At 40.0% G+C, this 23,773-nt stretch overlaps 1 protein-coding gene across 2 annotated transcripts in view; it reads right to left on the reverse strand.

Moving 5' to 3' along the window:
* Window positions 1-22,413: 22,413 nt before the first annotated feature.
* Window positions 22,414-23,773, reverse strand: part of LOC148019792 (alpha/beta hydrolase family protein) — a 35,568-nt gene continuing 34,208 nt past the window's right edge. Inside the window, exons 8-9 of one of the 2 annotated variants that reach the window (XM_087699959.1) lie at window positions 23,222-23,322; window positions 22,414-23,132 (exon numbers count right to left, since the gene is read on the reverse strand). In XM_087699959.1, coding sequence (XP_087556085.1) covers window positions 23,067-23,132; window positions 23,222-23,322 — 167 coding nt within the window. In that variant the 3' untranslated portion in view covers window positions 22,414-23,066. Of the gene's footprint in view, window positions 23,133-23,219; window positions 23,323-23,773 lie in introns of those variants that run through there. The other variant, XM_087699960.1, reaches the window with a different exon arrangement.

Consider the following 23,773-nt stretch of genomic DNA (forward strand, 5'->3'; position numbering starts at 1 on the left):
TCTGCATCCAACGTAAAAATTCTACCCTTCTTCTTTCCTTTTGCTATCAAGCGACCTTTATTTTTCATATCCTTAACAAAGCATCCATGAGAATTAAATCTGACCTGAAAGCCCTGCTCAACTGACAGAAACCAGGTTCTTGGTGATATTTGGGACATGAAATACATCCGACATGTATTTATTTTTCCCATCCTGCATAGACAAAGGAATTTTTCCAATCTGCACAATAGTATCATCACCAGTCTCCACAAATCCTGGTTTTTCCATTTTCGTTGCATCCTGCATCCATTCTGCATGACATGTCATGTGGTTTGATGCACCTGAGTCAACATACCACACATCGTTTCTTTCTTCTGCACTTGTCACAGAATTGGTCATGTGTTGCACCATAAACAAATGCTCATTTCTGTCATCACCCTGTCTACTAGAAGATGCATAATGTTCTTATTGCAATTTTTCATTCATGATGTCATTCTGATTTTTATAGCAGTCTTTAGCCATATGACCCATTTTACCACAGTAGTAGCATTCAACATTGCTATTTGCATTTTGGCCTCTTTGCCATCTACCACGACATTTTGGAGAGTAATGCCTCACGTTTGTCAATACACTCATTCAATAAAGACAAAGGCTTAATTGAGTACGCATAGTCAAGATGCAACCTGAGAATTTTATCAATAATTCTAATCTGTGCATGCAAAGTACATATATGAACATTAGTAAGAGGAATTAAAAGAATTGGATCCCATATGTCTTTCTTGTTTTTTTTAAACTTATATCTATAGAGTCTCTAGTTGGAGCTCTTCTTACAGGGTGCAAGTTGCTCCAATTTTTAGACCCAACACTTTCCGTGCAATAAATACAAGGATATTTTACATTCGCCCCGTTACATATTCCAAGCATACATTTGATAGTTTTCAAGTCAGCGCTCGTGTGCCGTTCCACATTAAAATTACCAACCCCATCAATAACCAACATTTCTCCTTCACTTTGAGACTTAATAATGTTTGGAATACCTGTATGAGTAAACAACCATTTCAATGTTTGATGATTCTCAATTGGTACCTAAGCTGCACCAACCCACCAAATCTCCATCTCAAACTGGAACTTATGCACTGGTGCTTGACCCCTACCATTGTTGTATTCCAATGCCCTGTTCATGATGCAAATGCTGACTCTTTCCATCTTTTGTCCTTTTTGAATCTGTGCTTCATCTAGCTTCAAGGCAAACACATATGGACCAGCAAAACCATAGGTTGGATGCCAAATTTGAACAGTTGGTTACAATATTCAACAACTTGGGTAACAAATTGCAAAGCAATCCACCTTCCCATGCTAAAGATGTACATATTATTCATGGCAATGTCAGGTTCATAGCAACCCACTAGCATATACCATCCAATTTTGAACATGGAGGACCTTCTAAGGTGAATGAAATAGTTGGAATACAAACATGCCAAACTTCACTAATTCAAGAGATAAGGGACAAGATTATTCCCTACATGATGACATAAATGAGTTTGTACATGGATGTCATCCCTGCTATAAGGAGTTCGGTTCTCAACATACTCAAGTTTATAATGCAAGAGATGATCAAAGGGTAGTATGCACATGATAAAGCAAGGAATGGAGACAATTTCTAGCATGCTGAATATCATGATGATAGGTTGCCACATGGGATATCCACTCATAACCAACAATCACATGGGAACTCATTGTTTGGTCATCAATCTTTTGGAAATAATCGAAATGTGCAGCATTCATTTACTCCTAATCATGGATAGCAAGCAATGAGTGATCGTTTTAATAGACAACAGTCTTTTGGATATACCAATCATAATGGATAGTTGTAATAAAGCATAAATGCCTTAGTCTAGGGTAGGCTAGGGTTAAGTATAAAAGGTGGAGATGTAACATGTGAAGTATCTTTTTGCCATTTTACAAGTATTACATGTTTGAGGTCTTAACCTCCCACCATCTAAGAGGGTGAATACTCTTGGCTATCATAGCTTGGGGTGCATACCTTGCTATAGCCACACATCATTTGATTCTCAACCAACATTGGTAATATCATTTCATGCCTAGCTACCTTGGCTATGGTTTCTTGGCATTTTATGTCTATTTCTTGTATTTTTCAATTAATGGCCTACTGTGGGAATTAGCTTCTTTACATTGGTATCAAAGCACAATTTTGATCTAATGGAAATTTCATTTTCTATAATATTTCTGCAATGAAATATTAACGACCCTACACCCTGCACATCCTGCGCAAGAGCAATTTTGAGTGATCTCCTGCAACAAAGAAACATTGGGCTAAGTGCTCCCTCTGCGTGCATCAACAAACACCAGCCCCGCGTCATGTGTAGGAAGTCGTGGCTTGAAAACCGCAAGCCACCATAGGCCTCTGCGGGAACATCCCTTCATGGGACAAAGAGATAATGAATTTGTGCAAATTTGTTTATTAAACCCCCTCCCCTTCATCCGTTGCATGGCAGGGAGAGGGAGTATGAGTATGTGTGGAGTAGGAGAGCATGGGAAGGGGCAGCATGCCACCCGCCACTTGTCTGGCTACTCTCCCCCCTTCACACTATATATGAACCCCCTCCTCCCCAAGCTTGAGGGGAGAGAGGAGGATCGTGCTATCGTGCTACCCACCGTGAAGGAGACTGTCGTTGTCGTCGCAGGCTGATGCCGCCTCCACCTTCATCATCATCATCATCATCATTATCATCATCATCATCATTCTCATCGTCATCTTCACCTCCATCGCCTTCTTCTTCTTCTTCTTCTTCTTCTTCTTCTTCTTCTTCTTCTTCTTCTTCTTCTTCTTCTTCTCTTGTCTCATGTGTGGCTATGGAGGATGGAGCTCCTTGGAGGAGGCTTGAGGTTGGTTGAGCTCATCTCCCCAACCATCACTCTCTCTCCACATCATCTGCCTCTAGACAGAAGCTTGGAAGCTTCTATTGAAGCTTCCATAGGCCTTATTCACACGTGCCTTCCCGGGTTCCTTAAAACCGTGATTGCAAGACCCAAATTCCTGTGTGAAAGAGGAGAATCTCGGATAGTAGTACCCTCGAAGTGCATAAGGGAGCCAAGGAAGATTCACTGCATCGAAATCTACCGCATCAATGGCTCCTAAGCAAAAGGCGAGAGGAGCACACACGGGAGCTTCCACCCCGAGCATGCGAGTAGACAACGCCCTGATTCTTAATGCCCAGGTTCCGATAATATTCCCGCATGGAAAGGATGCACTAGGCATGTTTAATTCTTGTAGGCAAGATTAAATACATTGGGAAATTTATTTGCTCACCCGACTTACAAAATTTAGTTGCATGTAAAATATTTGCAATTGCTTGCACTTCCGTGGTTAAGGGTAGTTGGAATTCTGAACGTATGATGCATAGGTAAAAAGACGGAATTGTGCAAAGGCATCTTTGTTGCATCGCGCATAGGACAAGGCTTATAACACATAATGCTTAGTTGTGACTCCTGTATAAGATAATCATAGACGCCCATTAAATGATGTCTGAGTAGTTGCAATGCATGGAAAGGATTTATGAACCTTGCAAATTGCATGCGATGGTTGTTACATTCTAGGTTGGGCTAAGTGAATAAAGGATAGATTAAATCAATAACGGACTCATGGCATTCGCTCATGCATGGAGTTCTTTTATCAAAGTTTGAATGTATCTTCATTAAAAATATTATAGCTTTGATTTTGTTGCATTAAACATAGGGTTTATAAGAATAGTTTTGAATGTAAATCAACGTCGCATAAGGCAAGGAAAAGAAGAGATCACTATAGATCCTATAGTTGCAAAAAGGTCTATGGTCTTCAATTTGCATATTCACATGGAATGATGCATCTCACCTATCTTGCAGTTATTTACATCTTTTAGGGAAAGTATTTGCATCTTTAAAGGGAAGATCATCTTTACTCGTGGGTTGGTTAGATCAACTAAGTAATTCGTGTAAAATTGAATAGCTTACATGAGAATCATAAAGGTATGATTAGTTAGCATATGATGATCACTTCAATGTGCTAGAACACTTGGGTTGCCGACTTAATACTTCCGATCTCAAAGATCCTACCCTATTTACGAAATGTTAGGATTATTTAAACACCTTGCAAGAATGATCTAGGGATTCTCACCCTAAGGGTCAGTTGACCAAATGCTAAATTTTTGCAAGGGATCTAGGAACCCTAGGGCCAAAACATTTATCGGCCTAGTAGGGTTAGGTTTTGGATTGGGTCAATAGGACTCCCAAACCCTACATCTTGACCAAAGGTATTCTTGTCCAAGGAATACCGTGTGATGAGAAATATAATTCCACAAGTCAGATGCTGACACCTATCTCGTGCAACAAGTTGCAACGTCGCATGGTTTGTGTCTAAATCACAAAATAGTATTGCCACTCCTTAGAACAAGGTTGGCGAGTTCTAAGCACAAGTCTAATTTTCTAGAGGATGAGTAGTCATCTTGCTACATCACCCTTCCTTGGGGCTGATTTGCCAAGTTAGGGGAGTTACAAATTTTCCAAGAGAGCAATTGACCAACCAAGTTAGGGCGACAAGGTTGTCCAGGATTTATTATCTATAATTTAAGGATACCTAAGGTAGCGACAATTTGGGTCAACAGGGTATAAACCCTAACCCAAGGAAAAAGGGGTAAATAAGCAACTCAGCTTGCGAAACCCTTGGGATCTTGCCAAGTCGCGATTGATCTCGGATCGAATGCTGGATGTATTCGGAGAGAAGGATTCATACCTTAGCAGTTGGCCTTACAAACAACCCACTGGAATGCTCGTGATTGTACACTTAGGATCATTGTTTGTACTTCTTTGCTCAAGGAACTAATATTGGAAAAATAACTAATGCTTCAAGTTGAAAGCCTGGAGGGAGAGGCTGCATTAGTTACCTCCGATTGTTTGCCTGACCCTATCCAAGGGGGTTGTTAGCCGCGTCGAGTATGTGGATCGAACCCGCTACGAGAGGTCTCTCCATGGGTGCTACTTGGAGCAAGAGGATGCTTGGCTGCCAGGGGAGGCTCTGGTCGTAAATCCCTTGCCTCCAGATCCTACACAGGAGGCGGATGTGACTCGAGATTGATCTCGAGGCCCGCATACTAGTCAACATGCAGAACTTGGAATAGTGATCCCTGAGGATTGCTGGAATAGCCTTCGGGCAGATTATATGATGTATTCCAAAGATTGATAAATAAAGATCGAATGTTGAAAAGGAACTTGCTTGACATTGTTTTTCTACGTCAGTGCCTAAGTTACATGAAGGAACCAGTGATTAATTGGTTAATTAAAGAAGCTGTTTTTGCTTGTCAAACTAAATGTGGTAGATAATTAGATAACTAAAGAAACCGAGGAAAGTGCGGTGGATGTGACCTTGGGTCCGTCCTACGAAAGGGTGGTCCCAGTTGGTCAAGGAATTTTCTCAAAGGATTTGACAACGAGGTAACAATGACCTAGAAACTATAGAGCTAGAGTCCCGATTTATGCTATTTTAGGGGAACGGAATGGGACTATGCCTTACGGGCAGAGAGGTCGAGCTTTGCATCCCTCTCATTTCCCATTCTCCTTGAACTAAGTGTAGTATAAATTCGCTTCGACCCTGATGTTTTTGCGTAAAGTAGTTCGTCTGGGGCTCGACGTTAGCTACCTTCTAGGAAGTTGACCATTAGGAAAACCCTGATTCAGGTTAGTCCTAAGTTGGAATAGTCAGAATGCTTCTGCTTCGTGGCAGACTCAGGAAGACTTAGATCGCAAACCCTGTGACATTCCTTGGGAGTGTCGGGCAGTGCTTTCTAGACTCTCTTCCCGATGGGCTGCTAAGACGTGTCCTACAAGTGGATAGGGGGACACGTTACAATTGGTATTAGAGCGAACCAACGAAATCTAACATTTACAAGAAAACTTAATGAGGGGAAGTAGAGCAATGTTGTCATTAAGAACATTTCCTTACTTACTTATCAATGTTGGCCTATAGAGTCGCGAAGCATGGAACAAATTCTTGGTGTTCCAAGTTATGTTTAGGACTGCAATGCGTGCTTCAGATTATCAACAGAGGCTAGACATGATGAATATTCTAGATCATATCTACAATCCTTCACCCCTATACATGGAACGGAGATGGATGGGTGAATCAGGAATTTATTACATAGCTGCCCACTGACTTGCGTACCTTCAGACCAACTTAAAGAGAGTCAAGTGGATGGAGGATTTAAAGATCGTGAAGCTGTACATATTTGTCGAGGCTCACGGAAACGCAACCCTACATGTCGGCGGTCGAAAGGTCAAGCAGAACAAGTATGTGTACGAGGAAATGACTCAAATAATACATGCCGACAGAATCAAGGTATTGGGATATTATGAGAAGAACGGGTATCAAAGGAAGGGATACCCCAAGCTTCCTATGACCTATCAATTCCTGAAAATCCATGACCCCACTCCATATTATTACTCAATCCCCGTATAGCTGAATGTAACACAATCTTATTCTCCCCAAATTAATATATCAGCTTGCTCTACCTTCCCTAAATAAATATACTCGAAAGGCTATGCCCATATGAATGAATGAGATTTTTATTACTGTATGTCATGGCTGTAAGTGTTGGTAAAGGAGTTAAGTGATTAGGTCACTAAAGCTGAACTGGGCTTATTAATGTAATGTGAGAAACGTTTAGCAAGTAATTAACGTAAAGAATCTTAATGCCCTGGCACAACCTCAAGTGCAGATTCCTAGTCCCGACCCCTGCACTGCAAGAGAAGAAGTTCCTTCTCAAACAAATCAAGCCACCTCAATTCGATGGCAAGGGAAGGACCGTCCAAACTGACGCCGAGGTCTGGATCGAATCCATGGAGGATTACTTCGAAGTAGTAGGGACTGCACCCGCTAACCAAGCGATGCTCACCAAACTGAAGCTTACCAGCAAAGCAAGGCTTTGGTGGAAGAAATGGTGTAGAGACCAAGAGATCTCGGAAGGGACAGTTACTTGGGAGAAGCTTAAAAGAGTTGTGCGAGGGAGATATCTACCACCTGCCTATCACACATAGAAGATGAACGAGTTCTATGAATTGAAGCAGCTTGGTCTATCCCTTGATGCATACTATTCAAAATTTGTCTCTCTTAAAGTGCGTGCCACAAATGGATATGACACAACAGGTATCAAAGTTTTGTGCCGGATTAAACCCACCTATAAACACCCGCTTGGAGTCAATGCGCCCAACGGACCTTCAAGACGCGCTCATTCGAGTTGCACCCATAATACAAGAGGTGCAGACCAAGCCAAGGAATAACATGACTTGGTCTTACAAGGACTAGAATAGGGGAGTGTATAGGTCTCAGGCTAAGAGAGCGCAAGCAAATTCAGGGACAAAGGAAGAAAGATAGGGCCAACACTATCAATAATTTCGTTCCTACCTAAGGTAATGGCCGCAATCTCCATTGCTTCCATTGCAATGAGCCTGGTCACTTTAAAAGGCAATGTCCCAAGCTTAGTAGAGGACAAGGTCAAGGGCCTTTCCAAGGAGCCGTCCATGGCCAAGGAGCCACCGTCAGGGCCAGAGGGAGAACCTCCAGTGTTCCCAACAAGGAGCTGTATGATGAAGAAGATCCAACCATGGAAGCTAACATTGAGAGGGCAACGGTTCATGCCGCCCTTCACAAGAAAGGCCTGAATGATGATTCAAACCCCTTCGGATTACCAAGGTAAAAGCTTCAAAACCTTGATTGATTGTGGCAATACACATTTTTTCATTTCACCAATCTGTGCAAGAAGATTAGAAATAGCCACAAAAGATGCACCTACCTTACTTGTGGAATTAGCAAATGGTCGTGAGGTCACTTGTACCAGGCAAACTGCTAAGGTGAAATTCCTACTGGGTGGAAAGTCGACTTTGGTCAGATTCAGGGTAATGAACCTAGGAGTCCACGAATGTTTGCTCGGAATGGATTGGCTAATACCCAATGACGCCCACATTCACTATGGAAAGGGCCAAGTCTCCTTCCAAAATTCTGAAGGGAAACTAGTCACAACTCAAGGAGAGGCTGGCAAGTCAAAGATTCAGCTAGCAAAAGCAACACGGATCATAAAAAGAGTTAGAAAGGGGCTACCTATCTATTTGATTAAGCTAAATAAGCTAGATCAGAATCAGGAATTTAGGGAAGAACATTCATGGTTAAAGAAATACGCAGACGTATTTCCTGAAGAGCTGACGGAACTTCCTCCTCAAAGGGAAGTCGATCACGAAATCAAGCTAGCGCCAAGAGCTGCACCAATCGCAAAGAGACCATATAGGATGACCATGCCAGAAGCGATTGAGCTAAAAGAGCAACTCAAGCAACTGTTAGACCAAGGCTACATCTGTCCTAGCAGTTCGCCATGGGGAGCTCCAGTGCTATTCTAGAAGAAGAAAGATGGAACGCTTCGGCTATGCATTGACTACAGAGGGTTGAATCAATCGACCATTAAAAACAAATACCCCATTCCAAGAATAGATGAACTTCTTGACCCTCTTCAAGGTGTGAAGATCTTTTCTAAGATAGATCTCAGGTCTGGATATTATAAGATAAGGATCAAGGAAGAAGATATCCCAAAGATAGCATTCAGCACGAGGTATGGACACTTTGAATTCCTGGTCATGTCATTCGTGCTGACAAATGCTCCTACTACCTTCAACAGGCTAATGCAGGATATCTTTAGGCCCTATCTTGATGACTTCGTACTTGTCTTCTTTGACGATATCCTACTCTACTCCAAACAGGAAGAAGATCATGAACCCCAGCTTTGCATCGTCCTTGAGACAATGAGGGCACACAAGCTTTATGACAAGAAGAAGAAGTGTGCATTTTTCAAGCAACAAATTGAATATCTTGGATTCATTGTATCAGGGGAAGGAATTTCAATAGATCTAGCCAAGGTCAGAGACATTCTGGAGTGGCCAACACCAACTTCTATCAAAGAAATACGTAGTTTTCTTGGATTGACAGGATGGTACAGGGTCTTTATCAAAAACTATGCTTTGATTGCAGTGCCTCTGGATTGATCTACTAAAGAAGCAAGTATCAATTGTGTGGTCACCTGCTGAACAGCCTAGCTTTGAAAAACTAAATCAAATCTTGGTATCAGCACCCATCCTGAAACTTCCAGATCTTAGTAAGAAGTTTGAAGTGATAACTGATGCTAGCGCACTTGCCTTAGGATGTGTGCTCATGCAAGAAGGTCATCCCGTAGCATACTCTTCAAGGAAATTGAAGAGCCATGAAAGGAACTATGCCACCCACGATTTGGAGCTGTTGGCTGTCATCCATGCTCTCAAACTTTGGAGACACTACTTGCTGGGTAACAAATTTACCTTAGTGATGGATCACAAAAGTCTTAAATGGATTTTCACCCAGAATGAGCTCAATATGAGGCAACCCCAATGGATTGAAGTGCTGGAAGAATATGATTTTGAAATCAAATACTGGCCTGGAAAGGAGAATGTAGTTGCCAATGCACTCAGTCGCAAGGCATTTTTGAATTCTCTGATTTTGCAAGATCCATCAACAGCAAGATCTCTAGCCACAAAGGTATCCATGCCAAACAACCCAATTCTTGAGCTAGCTAAAGAAGAGGCATGACATGACCTAACCTATCAAAAATTGCTAAGGGAGATTCCCATCAAAGATCAAGACCCAAAGTTACAAACAAAGTATCAAGAATTCTCTATCAATAGTGGACTTGTCTACTATAGGACAAGATTATGTATTACGGCAAGCCAATCACTCAAGCGGAAGATACTTTGGGAAGCCCATGACTCCCCTTTCTCAGGACATCCTGGCTATGCCAAGACCCTCAATACGGTCAGAAAGAGCTATTATTGGGATAGGCTCAAAGGTGACGTTCTCAAATATGTCACGGAATGTTTGTCTTATCAACGCAATAAGGCCGAATATGTCAAAATGCCAGGGAAATTGCAACCACTTGACATTCCCCAAATGAAATGGGAATTCATTGGTATGGACTTTGTTCTTGGCTTGCCCCAAGTTCAGGGAGGATACAACTCCATTATGGTCATGGTAGATATTTTCACCAAGGTTGCACATCTTATCCCTGTTAAGACAAACTATAAACCCTCAGACATCGCAAGGTTATTCATCAAGAAAATATTCAAACTGCATGGGTTACCCAAAAGAATCATTAGTGATCGTGACTCTCTCTTCACCTCACACTTCTGGAGGGCTATCTTCGAGGCCATTGGGACTCAACTCTGTTTCAGTACAGCTTACCATCCCCAAACCGATGGTCAAACGGAACGAGTCAACCAAGTTATTGAGGATATGCTTAGGGCTCACTGCTGTCGCGAACCCAAAAAGTGGATTCAATATTTGCGACTGGTTGAGTTTGCCTACAATGCTTCCTACCAACAAAGCATTCAGATGACCCCTTTTCAAGCATTGTATGGGCATGATTGTCGTACTCCTTTAAGCTTCTCGAATCCAACCTTGAGGGTTGAAGCCTCAAAGCAGATGTTGGAAGACATGGATGACCAAATCAAATCAATAAGATAGGACATCCAAGCCACCAAGGACAGACAGAAGGCTTACGTGGACTTGAAACGTCAAGATAGATCCTTCGTTGAAGGTGATATGGTCTTCATTCGTGTACGTCCAAAGAAGAGTTCCCTATCCCTGGGTAAATGCAAAAAGCTAAGTCCAAGGTATTGTGGACCCTACAAGATTCTCAAGTGCCTAGGGCCTAATGCTTACAAATTACAACTCCCTGAAAACCTAAAAGTTCATAATGTATTCCATATCAATCTATTGAAAAAGTATATGCCTAACCCTAGTCACGTGCTTGATGATCCACAAGATGTAATGCCGAGCCAAGGAGTCCTTGAGCTACAGCCTGACAAGATCTTAGATGTTAGGGAGAGACATTTGATATCCAGGACCTTGAGAGAATACCTCGTCCATTGGAAAGATTACCCCGAAGAGGATGCCACTTGGATGGATGAAAGTACTCTCAACCAACAATACCCCCAGTTCTTCTCGAGATGAGGACATCTTGATTTCTCTAAGGGGGAGAGAATGTAATATTTCCGCAATGAAATATTAACGACCCTAGACCCCGCACATCCCGCACATCCCGCACAAGAGCAATTTCGAGTGATCTCCTACAACAAAGAAACATTGGGCTAAGTGCTCCCTCCGCGTGCATCAACAAACACCAACCCCGCGTCATGTGTAGGAAGCCGTGGCTTGAAAACCGCAAGCCACCGTAGGCCTCCGTGGGAACATCCTTCATGGGACAAAGAGATAATGAATTTGTGCAAATTTTTTTATTAAACCCCCTCCCCTTCAGCCGCTGCATGGTGGGGAGAGGGAGTATGAGTATGTGTGGAGTAGGAGAGCATGGGGAGGGGCAGCATGCCACCCACCACTTGTGTGGCTACTCTCCCCCCCTTCACATTATAGATGAACCACCCCTCCCTAAGCTTGAGGGGAGAGAGGAGGATCATGCTATCGTGCTGCCCGTCGTGAAGGAGACTGCCACCGTCGCCGCAGGCTACTGCCGCCTCCACCTTCATCATCATCATCATCATCATCATTATCATCATCGTCGTCATCCTCATCGTCATCTTCACCTCCATCGTCATCATCTCCCCAATTATCACTCTCTCTCCACGTCATCTGCCTCTGGACAGAAGCTTGGAAGCTTCTATTGTGAGCTTCTATTGAAACTTCCATAGGCCTTATTCACCCATGCCTTCCCGGGTTCCTTAAAACTGTGACTGCAAGACCCAAATTCCTGCGCGGAAGAGGACAATCTCGGACAGTAGTACCCTCCAAGTGAGTAAGGGAGCCAAGGAAGATTCGCTGCGTTGAAATCTATCGCATCAATGGCTCTTAAGCAAAAGGCAAGACGAGCACATGCGGGAGCTTCCACCCCGAGTACGCGAGTAGACAACGCCCCGATTCTTAATGCCCAAGTTTCGATAATATTCCCGCATGAAAAGGATGCACTAGGCATGCTTAATTCTCGTAGGCAAGATTAAATACATTGGGAAATTTATTTGCTCACCCGATTTACAAAATTTAGTTGCATGTCAAATATTTGCAATTGCTTGTACTTTCGTGGTTAAGGGTAGTTGGAATTCTGAATGTATGATGCATAGGTAAAAAGACGGAATTGTGCAAAGGCATCTTTGTTGCATCGCGCATAGGACAGGGCTTATAACACATAATGCTTAGTTGTGACTTGTGTATAAAATAATCAAGGGGAATTGACTTTATTGGGCCGATTAGTCTTGCGGCATAGTACTTGCGCAAGCCAAGTATATCATCATTGCTATAGACTATCTCAAAATGGATAAAATGGTTTCTCCTCAACTCAATAAACACTCAACGAGGCTCAGCTAAGCCTTGGGAAGCTCCTCAATAAGCATGAAGCAAGTTGGAACAAGCCAAAAGAAGGAAAGACTCAATACATATCTCGAGAGGAAGAAACAATGGTTGCCATGAAACCTTGAGTTGAAGCTTTGAATCCGGGATGAAGCAAAGGATGAAGAAGCTCCTTGAATGGTTGGCTCTAATACCAGTTGAAAGGTAGAGCCTGAGTGGAAGCACACAAGCAGAAGCAAGAGCAAAGCAAGACCTATGGCGGATGGAGCAAGAGAGCAAGAGAGAGACACACCATGTGGAAACTCCAACAATCACAATGTGTGATCAGCGTTCCCTTTCAAATGTCATTGAAAGAATAAACAATGAAGTGATAGTAATGGACACCCACCACTTACAATGTGCAGGTATGTGGGTACTATCAATATAATGAATACACACAAGCGATTAGGCACAGATGCTTTTACTCCCAACATTGATAAGGAAGGGATCTTTAGAATCATCAACCACCGGAATTTGGAATGAACCATTAGCATGGACTGTAAGTACATTGTAGGGACCAAATTGTTAAAAGTATAGTGCTAGAATTAGTGTTAAAGACACATGTACTACTTGTAAAACGGTTGTATCCCGTAAGCAAAGAGAGGAAAGGGTGGCATGATTGAAAGGCTATAAAACAATGTATTTGCTTCACTATCAAATCAATCAAGTCTCTTTCATGTCATCATGATCCCTACTTGTTCTTCTTCTTTCCCCCATAATCTACTCTTCTACTCTTGCCCAAACCCTGTTTTGCAACATAGTATCATAGCCAATTTCCTCAAGGCTATGAGCTAGAGAGGCATCCATTGCTATGCATGAGGTTGAAGAAGCTCAAGATTTGAAGGCTTAAAAGAGCATCAAGTGCATTGGAGGTGTGGAACAAGTTTCACTAAAGCAAGCTACAAGAAAATTCATCCTCAATTGGTCATTATTACATTCTTGAGTAGCTACCATTGAAGATACAACCATTAGAAGGGTAGTTCAAGGTCAAAATCTTTGGTATATGTCAATTGCTATTGCCAAGCAAGGGGGTTTCTTGAACCCTCTACTTAAGGGGGCTACTTGAGTCAAGCTCAAGGAATGCTTAAGATGAGGCTCAACTTGAGAAGGGAGCTGCTTATCAAAAATTTGGGGGGCAACTTGTCAAAGAAGTAGGGAGCCTACTTGCTAGTGCTAGAGATAGAGGAGAGAGAAGAGGTGGCTAGTTGTGGAGCTTGGAGCTCAAAATCAGGTCACTTGTTGCCAAAGGATCTAATCGTACAGATCAAATGCGTCCCTAGGATATTGAAGGCTTAGCATAATCATGTGCTCTAGAAATGGTCACCCCTGCTCTTAATTTCTACACCCCTGCTCTCAATTTCTTCTTTTTCTTTCTCTCTTTAACCTTACCACTACAATTTTTAAAATAACCTTTTCCAAATAACCCCTTTCATGCTATCTCTCCCTAAATCGGTTTGGCTAAAGCCTTGTTCACATTATCTTATAATGAACCAGATATTTGTAAATGGTCTTCACATTGCTTGCTATCTTGAACTGGTTCAAATTGAGGTGGTTTTATCAATTTGGTTCAAGTTGTAAAAGGGCTATATTCACATGTGCACAAACACCAAATCAACTATTGTGAAAGCATAACAAATTGTTTGCATGAAAACCTTGACAAATTTTCTCTAAAGAATCCTTTGAGTATCTTATAATGAGCTATACACTACTGTGGGAAATAACCTAGTAAGACCTCTCTATAAAGAATTTGTGGACGCGTCTTAAAACCAAAAAAAAATCCAATGCCTCAAAAATCATTGAATTCCATATATGTCATTAATCCAAATTCAAACAAAATCCCAAACCTCATATATCCCCAAATGATCTATGTAATGTCTCACCAAACAATGTATGCCATGAAGCTATCAAGTCAAAGCAATGTATCATGGTGTATCCATCTTATTGAGAAAAACAAGACTATCATAAAACTTGAAGGCAAAGAGCAAGTACTTAAAGAAAAGTCCCAAGAAAATATGAAGGTTGTGAAGACAAAGAAGTTCAAGAAAATCAAAAAGAGCAAGGACACCATGAGGGTCACTATGAAGACCATCAAATAATATCAAAGAATGTCGAAGGCTAAGAAAGGAAGCTAGAAGAGAAAAAGTGGAGCTAAAGCCATGAAGATGAAGATCAAAAGAGGAGACCACAAGCACTAAATATGAAAAATAAAAATTGTAATGTCCAAAATATAACAAGTAACACCATTTGTGCCCATGCAGGTGGTGTAACCCCAAATATAAAGCAAAATTAGCAGTTCTAGTTTAGATAGTAAGCTTACAGGTTACATAACTTTATGTATTGCATGTATACATCCTATTCAGGTCTTCCATATGATTATGTTGATGCTCAACATTTATGTTTATGTTTGGATATGCTTATCATGACATTTGAAGCTTGGACTTGAGCTCTATTGGATGTACTTGGATGTTATCCATTTGCTTTAGTGATTCTTTACTTGTGAGTTGGATATATATGCTCTCGAATATATAATTGATGCACTTGGGCTTCCTTGATGTTATGTGCTTGATGTATTGATCTTTGTGGTGCTATTGGGCATTTTGGATTTGCTTCTAGTGGAAGCCATTTGTATTAATATTGTAGAGCTTAGTTCTTTGAGACAGCAAGAGACTCTTTATACTCTTTTGTTTTATGCTACAATGTTCCATTGAAGAGATTCATGGCTATGGGATGATTTACTTTTGAGCTTGGATGCATTGTATCTATCATTGTCAGTGGGTTGTCAGTGGTGGATACATGTTTAATACCCATTGTTGTATGCATCTATGTATCTGACACCTTGGATGTTTTGACAATCTTTGGTACTTGGCAGTTTTATGCTCTCTTGGCATTGCCAATAGCATTGTACATCTCGGTTGCTACCTGGATAATCCTAGCAATGGGAGACTACTCCTTTGGTCATTTTCCTATATATGTATGGTCATTTATTGTAACTTTATGAACAACAATGCTGAAAACTATTTATGAGACATTTCTTTGAGAGCGGACATCTTGTTTGAGTACTCTAGTGCCTACTATTTGTGGACAGCTATATACTCTCTTGTTCCCCGCCTCTTGCCTACACTTTTGGCTTAGTTTTGGGACTATTTTGCTATGATTACAACAACATATATTCTTGTACTTTACAATCATTTACAAACCTAATGGAAATGTATCCAACGACAATGCTATTTTCAATATCAAAAAGCTGGATGGTAGCAACTTTCAATATTGAAAGATGAAAATATGGTAGGCAAGGACAACTCTCAATCTCATGGGCAATCACGTAGTAAGTCCAAGTCCTCTTGGACATGTCATTATTATGGGTAGCAGCATCACCTAAGACCGTAGTGCCGTAAGATGTGCAATCATAAGCACGAAAAAATTTAAGGGAAAAGCACACGATAATGCTAAATCTTCTAATGATCACAACATTGTATCTAAGTCTAGTGTGAAGATAGAGGAGATAAATGCCTTGGAATACAATTCCAATGATTACATACTTGTTGATTTATCACTTGATGCTGCTCAATTTCATCTTCCTACTTTCAGTGTTGGCTTCTTGATTCACAGGCTTGATTCCATGTTTCCCCCATATCGGCATTTGTTTCATAGCTACCATACTATTACTTGCTCTATTTAGACTCAGAGATGACACTGCATTGGATATCATTAATATAGGTGATATTAGATTATAGTTTGGTACTAGTGCTCCTTTTGTGCTTCTCATGATGTACATCATGTCCCGGCTTTGAGTCAAAGCCTTATTTTAGCTAGAGAGTTGGATGATGGCATGTACCATGAATCTTTTAGTGATTCTACATGGAAGATCACTCATGGTAGTCTTGTTTTTGCTAGAGGTACCAAAGATGCTAGCCTCTATCCCTTGCTTATCTCTAGGTCTATTGACCATGTTTTGGCTGTGATTGACCTTTCCCATGTATGTTTATGGCATTGCCACCTTGGGTACATGTCTTTGAAAGAAATGAAAGTACTTACTCATTTGTAGTATCTTTCACCTCTTGATTGCTCATGTTTTGACTCTTGTATCCATTGTCTATATGGCAGGCAGACATGTAACTCATAAAAATTCTGGTGCTACACGCATGGGTGAGCCATTTGCTATTTTGCATTTAGATGTTATTGGTCCCATGGCCTATCACTCATTAGGTAGCATGAAGTACTTTTTCACATTCATAGATGATCATTTGCATAAGGTTTTGCCCCTATTCTATTAAGCTCAAATCGAATGTTTTGCCTATGTTTCAGTGCTTTCTTACCATGGTTGAAAATGGGTCTGAGCATAGGTTGAAATGCCTATGATCTAACAATGGGGGTGAATATGTCTCTAAGGATTTTGAGTAGCTTTGTGATGCGAGGGGTATTAAAGTTTCAATTGTCTACCCAACATGAATAGAACTATTTAGAAAAGAGTCTGTAGAGTGCTTAGTCAAGCAGGCTTACCACAATACTTTTGGGTTGAGGTAGTTACTACTACTGTTTCTCACTAATAGATCCCCATGCACTACTCTTGATATTAGAGTTGCAAAGGAGGTATGGTTTGGTAAACCTCCCTCGTATGCACACTTGCAAGTCTTTAGATATGAGGTTTTTTGCCATATTTCCAAAGACAAGTGCAATAAGTTAGATCAAAAGTCCATCAAATGTATCTTTCTTGGATATGGTGATGCAGGTAAGATGGCTATCACTTTTTGGATCCATAGGCTAGGAAGGTTATCGGCAGTCATGATGTTATATTCCATGAGAAAAATATGCATATGAGACCAGAGCACATAATTAAGGTATGCAGGGTAATCTTTTAAGCGGAGCCTGATGTAGGTGATGATGATGTAGTAACCCAAGATCCATCTGGTATGCATATCATGATGGTGGACAAAGAGAACATGCCATATAAGCCCCACATCTTGCTTTGAGACACTCCACTACAGCCTCCCGTCATCTTGATCATTTTAAGCTCTCTATGCATTATGTCATAGTGAGAGATGCTGAGCCTCTCACATATGATAAGTCTATACAAAGATGATATTCACTCTTGGGAGAGAGCCATGTAATTTGATTATGATTCACTATAAAGAAATTGTACATGGAATTTGGTTCTTTTTTCCAATGGGAAACATGCATTGCCATGCAAGTGGGTATACAAGTTGAAGAGTACCCCTAGTCGCCCTAAGCTAGCATATAAGGATAGTTTGGTTTCTACGGATTTTAAGCAAGAGAAGGAAGTGGATTTTGACAAGATATTCTCTCTTATGGTCAAGATGACTACCCTACACTTGGTATTGTCCTTGGTTATGTAAATGGATCTAGACTTGTACTTGTGGATGTAAAAATGGAACTTGCATGAGGACATTTATACATAGCAACCTAAGGGCTTTAAGGAAAATGGTAGGGAATACCTAGTGTGAATGTTGAGAAGAGTCTTTCTGGACTTAAGCAAGCACCTAGGGAATGGAATCATAAGTTTGATGCTTTCATGCATGCACAGGGATATTTTTATAGTAATATGGATCTGTGTCTTTACATGAAAAATGCTCGTGATGATAACCTTATCATTTTGGTGCTATATGTTGATGACATGCTTATTGCTAGAAGTGCTCATGTTGAGCTTAATGCTTTAAAGACTTCAACTCGAGAATACCTTTGAGATAAAGAATATGGGGCAGGCTTCACACATACTTGGCATGCACATTACGCACACTTGCTCTAAGGGACTCCTCTACTTTTATCAAAGGAGTACATTTATAAGAGTACATTCATAAAGTTCTCGACCGGTTCCATATGCATGTTGGTAAGCCTATTGGCTACCCATTACCTTCTCATATGAAGGTTAGTAAAGCAAATCATCCCTAGCCAAGATGATGAGAAGACCGAGATGGCCGAGATCCCATATGCATTGATGGTGACCGAGTTTTGATATATGCCATGATAGTACTAGACCTAACATAGCATTCACAGTGGGAATTGTGGCTCATTATATGGCTACGCCTAGAAAATGACATTGGGATGTTATGAAGGGTATTATGAGATACCTTAAAGGCACTGCCAATATGCCAATTGGCTATGGTAGCTAGGATATATTAGTCGTGGGTTACACTGACTCAAATTATGTAGGATATGCAAACAAAGTCCACCTCTGGATGTATTCACCTCTATTGGGGGTGCTATCTCTTGGATATCTAAGGTGAAAAGGCTAGGTACATTGTAGCCACTGAGGCTTGCAAGAATCCCTATGGTTAGATCATTTAGTTGGCAGATCTTGGCATCACTATTACGACGCCTACATTGTATTCAAAATCTATGAGTGCCATTCAATTGGCATGTAATCTTGTCTTTCATGCAAGCACCAACTACATGGAGGTCTGTTACCACTTTATCAAGAAGGTGGTTGTTGAGGACAAGCAAATAGATATTGTCAAAATTGCAACTAATGAGAATCCTACAGATCTAATCACTAAAAGTCTCCCACTGGAATGATATGCCTTCCTCATGAAGATTATGGGCATAGGATGAGATTATGTCTTTCCTCATCCTATTGTACTCTATGTACATGTTGTACTTTTTCTTTTTTCTTTTACTCCTCACTCAAGTATATTTGCTTTTAAGTGGGAGGTTGTTGGGGCTAAAGGCATATGTACCTTAGTTGCCCTATATTTACTCTATACTTTATACTACGTGTGGCAAGTGCCCATCATTGTCGCTTTATTCTTTATTTTTTACATGGCAATAAAATAAGGGGAGGCTAGTCACACATTGTGACTATTGGAGTTCCCACATATCGTCTTGCTCTTTCTTCCTTAAGTCTCCATACCTCTTGCTTCCACTTTTTCTTCCACTCTTGCCCCCACTTGTACACTACAAGTGGTGGGTGCCCACACACCCATACTCTGTAGGTGGAGAGTATCCATCATTGTCACTTTATTATTTATTCTTTACATGACATTAGAATAAGGAGAGGCCTCTCACACATTATGCCTGTTGGAGTTTTCACATACCGTCTTGCTCTTTCTTGTTTGAACATCCATAGCATTTTCTTGTCTCTTTCTTGCACTTATGCTCCCACTCATGCTCCCACCTTTCAATGGGTCAATAGAAGGTAGTGCCAAGACTTCCGCATTGCAAATATCATAGTGAGGCATTCCAATTATATCACTATATAGTTTCTTTCCCTATTAGTGACCTTACAATTTGCATAATAAATAGGCTAATCTAGCTTTGAATGTCCTTTCAAACATAAGACTAATCTTAGCCCTTCTAGTGATGCATCCATGTGCCCATGTAAATCCTTTGTCCATTCAAGAGGCTGCAGAATGGGTCCTTTAGTCAAGCATTGCTTTAAGGTGTTGAAAGCCTCTTCACATTCAAGAGTCCAAATAAACTCTATATCCTTCCTAAAAAATTTATACAAGGGTCATGTCTTTGTTGTAAAATGAGAAATGAGCCTTCCGTAGTAGCCTAGATGACCTATGAATCCTCTCAACTGCTTAAGGTTGGTGGGTGTGGTCATGGATACAATCATCTTTATGTTTGCTAGATCCATTGTTGATATTTCCTATGCCGAAACAATGTGGCCAAGAAGTACTCCCAAATAAACTCCAAAAATGCATTTATCAGGGTTGAGAGAGTTCCCATACTCCCTGCATCACAATCAAAGGATTATTACAAGTGTCACTTGTGCTTGTTGCAAAGAAGAGGCTAAAGACACAAATAAACAAGATTTATTAGGTTATTACAAATGCTTACATGGCAAGATTCATATGCATCAATATTATCAATCACTCATCAATATTTGTTACAATCCCAAGGTTCTTTAAATATGTTGCTAAAATCCTCGCAAAATCAATGTTATATAACACTAATTAATATTTGTTACAATCCCAAGGTTCTTGAAGTGTGTTGCTAAAATCCTTACAAGATCAAAAAAATAAAGTGCATAAGCTTGAAGAACAGTTGAAGTGCTTCAAAGACAAGGAAGAAGAGATGACAAAGAATGCCATCCTCTCTTGGTCATAGTGACACTCCTCAAAAGTATGTCTAATATAAAGAGTCACCAAAGCTAGAATAGTGTCTCTTCACAATCCACTATGATCATTGAAACTTAAGTCTTCACTTGGGTCTTCCAGTTACATGTAAGTTGAAACTTATAAACCTTTATGTGAACACTCCAATGATAAAGATGAATGATTGAAAGGAAAACCTAAATAACACAGTTTTCACAACCTAACCATATCCTTGTTGTGTGAGGGTCATTTGTGGAGACATACATTAGCTTTGTGAACCACCACCATAATGAGAAGGCTCGGAGAGCATAGTGAGCTCACTTTGTAAAAGTGTTTTGTACTCGTGAAAGGAGATTAGACTATTTCAGCAGAAACAAAGCCCATCTTTTACCCCCATATCTCTCTTAAATTCTTTTTGCTTCACTTTTGTGTATGTGTGGGGGGGTGGGGGAAAAGGAAGAAGACAAACGCCCCTTCATTGTCTCTCGATCAATTCTCGAAGGAGTGTCACCTCCCATTTTAGTCCTCTCTTATTGACCATACCTCTTATATTTATGAGTATTAGAGAGTCCAACAATATACTTTCATAATTGTAGTATTAATATCATTTCAAGGAATGTATTTTTAATAAAATTTCTACCATCGAGAGCTCAATTACTCACACATTGAAGATTTTTTATTCAAATAGAGGTTATCATAAAAATGCACAACTTTTTAACTTGATACATGTTGTGTACATCTAGAGCCATAACCAATAGAGAAGTCTGACGTAAAATTTTCAATACTCAATTTAGTTGGGCTTGTTGTACCTCCCAATTTACAACAAAAATTAAGCTTTGATAACCATCTCCAAATGCGTACTCAAAATTAAAGGCCTAAGACTTGAATTCCAATAATTAAAATTAAAAAATTCAAGGAGATTTAAGAGACCAAGTAGCCAATATTAAATTTAAGATTGAACTTGTCTTTCAAGGAGCAAGATGAAGACCAATCCCTGAGCAAATCAAGAGACAAAATGGTTTGGAGACTTGCTGGTTAATTTTAACAACACATAGCACCTAGATTAGCGAAAGATATCAAAGAATCTCAATTATACTTCATTTACAATAAAAGCTTTAAAAAATATCACAAGTTAAAACACTAGTTTTGGGATTAGAATGCTAGCCATTATCCAATGTTAAAGTGATACCATTTGCATTTTCAATTTATGTAAATTTTATGCTTGATGTAATTACTATTAAATCAAGCCATTACCAACCTTCCTAAGAAAGTGACTGGACAGTTAAAGTGAATCAATACACGTATCAAGTCAAGGTAAAGCTTATGAAGAGCATTCCAATGTCTTTTGTGATTTTGAATAGTAATATCCTATGCATGTTGCTTATCATGTCTACTTGCAATTCCACCAATCATAGATGTAAAAAAACAACAATTAATGTCACCACACTAATTGTGTGCAATATCTAAAAAGTTTAAAAGAATTTTTTCTAAATTTAATCTTCAATCAAAAATTGAGAGGTGGTCACATGGCACACCTCACAAGGCCACCACATGATCATCCCCAAAAGCTTTGAACAATCTATATTTAATAAACAAGATTAAGATGATGATAAATATTAAAGATGTTTTGCTTTGAAATCATCTAGAAGTAGCTACAATGAGCTAACAATCTAATGAAAAGCACTTTGATATATATCCAATCAATTTCCAAATTAGTAATTTTCTAGTTGAACGTGCTTCAAATGCTAATTTAATCATCAAAAAACATTGATATCGGTAAAACTTTTGTCACAACCCAAGCATGAAGACATGAACAACTCATATCCAAGACCAATCATTGATGCACTATACTCCAAGCCAATCATCAACTGTTTAATTTCTCCAAGTAGGACCAAACACTGATATAGCCCTCTCATGCCAGATATGGTGACTAACATGGTTTCTCATTCCCTGTTCCTCAAAAACTGGTCTTCTCATGTACATTAGCATTGTCCATTTTCAAAAGTAGGTATCTAAATTACAGCTTATAGTAGTCTTTCAGAGTAGTACATGTCACTTGACACTGCTTGTCTTGTTAGCCTCAATTGTTGTCCTCATAAAGGTTTGATACCTCACCTCAATTTAGAAATTTACTTCGATATTTGACTTGTAAGTTGGTGATTGCATTGCATAAACATGTGATAGCACACCAGGTTTTAAGACTTGCTTGGTATCAAAAACAGAAAGCACAAACTTGCTCACTCTCTCCAAATTTGTTATGGAGGCCCCATTCAAGACCTCAAAATATAACTGTTGATCACAGTTCCAACAAAATCCATGAAATAGTGCAGGCAAGATCTACATCCATGTTGCAAAACCATGCATAGAAAAACAGCTTTCAAGATGAAAGCTCATTAAAAGAGCAAGCAACCCAGCAATGTAATATGTTTATTTAAGAAATTAAAGAATTTGCTCAGAAGAAGGAAGCCCTCAAGGCATGTACCAATCGTACACCATGGCTATCCAAATTTATATATCTATATATGTACATCTTTTGGCTCACGGATGTTGATCGAGTGTAAAGTCCAGCATCCAACCTAAAGTTTTGGACTGTCATTTTGGACAAGAAAGTCTCGAATGCAAGGGAAAACTTCCTGTCTAGCCTGTGAAAGTTTCATCATAACCACCCATTAGACTTCCCATCAACTCTTCTAGCCTTCCTCAAGTAGAAAATGATAAAGATTTTACATACCATGTGTGCACAAACAAGGTCATAATGACCATAGTGACAGTTGTTCTGCCCTCCGAACAATTTATATGTAACTATGTGTTCTGGAAAACATTTGACGGTATCTGTAAACAGCATGGCAAAAAGAAATACTTTAGTTTCAGCTTCCAACTGTCAGTTGACCACACAGACAGTTAAATTGTTGTTATATTCCCCAAGACTTTTGAATGGTGGACGTAAGCATGATATTGTGACACTGACCTTACAGACATTAACAGTTTCAGAGAAGAAAGAAAAGCCTTTACATAGTGCTTAAAGAACTATGAGCGCTCTAGGTTTCAGACTTCTTTTTAATCCATGCAGGCACTTGCTGGTATAAAAGCAAGACGAGGCTCACCTGTCTACAGAGAGAAAAACATTTCTAAATGAGCACAGAAATTGAATCAGTGTTTGAGCCTGCTGTTAATCACCACACAGGCAGGTAATGCTTAAAATCTAGAGGTCACAAATGTCGTTCACATACTGGATTTGCAGTCAGTTCTCAACAAAAATCTCAACAACTGTCCTGTTCTTTCC

The sequence above is a fragment of the Lygodium microphyllum genome, chromosome 19 (assembly GCF_053477565.2).
Source record: "Lygodium microphyllum isolate KBCC chromosome 19, Lygodium_microphyllum_v1.1.10, whole genome shotgun sequence".
NCBI classification, from domain to species: Eukaryota; Viridiplantae; Streptophyta; class Polypodiopsida; order Schizaeales; family Lygodiaceae; genus Lygodium; species Lygodium microphyllum.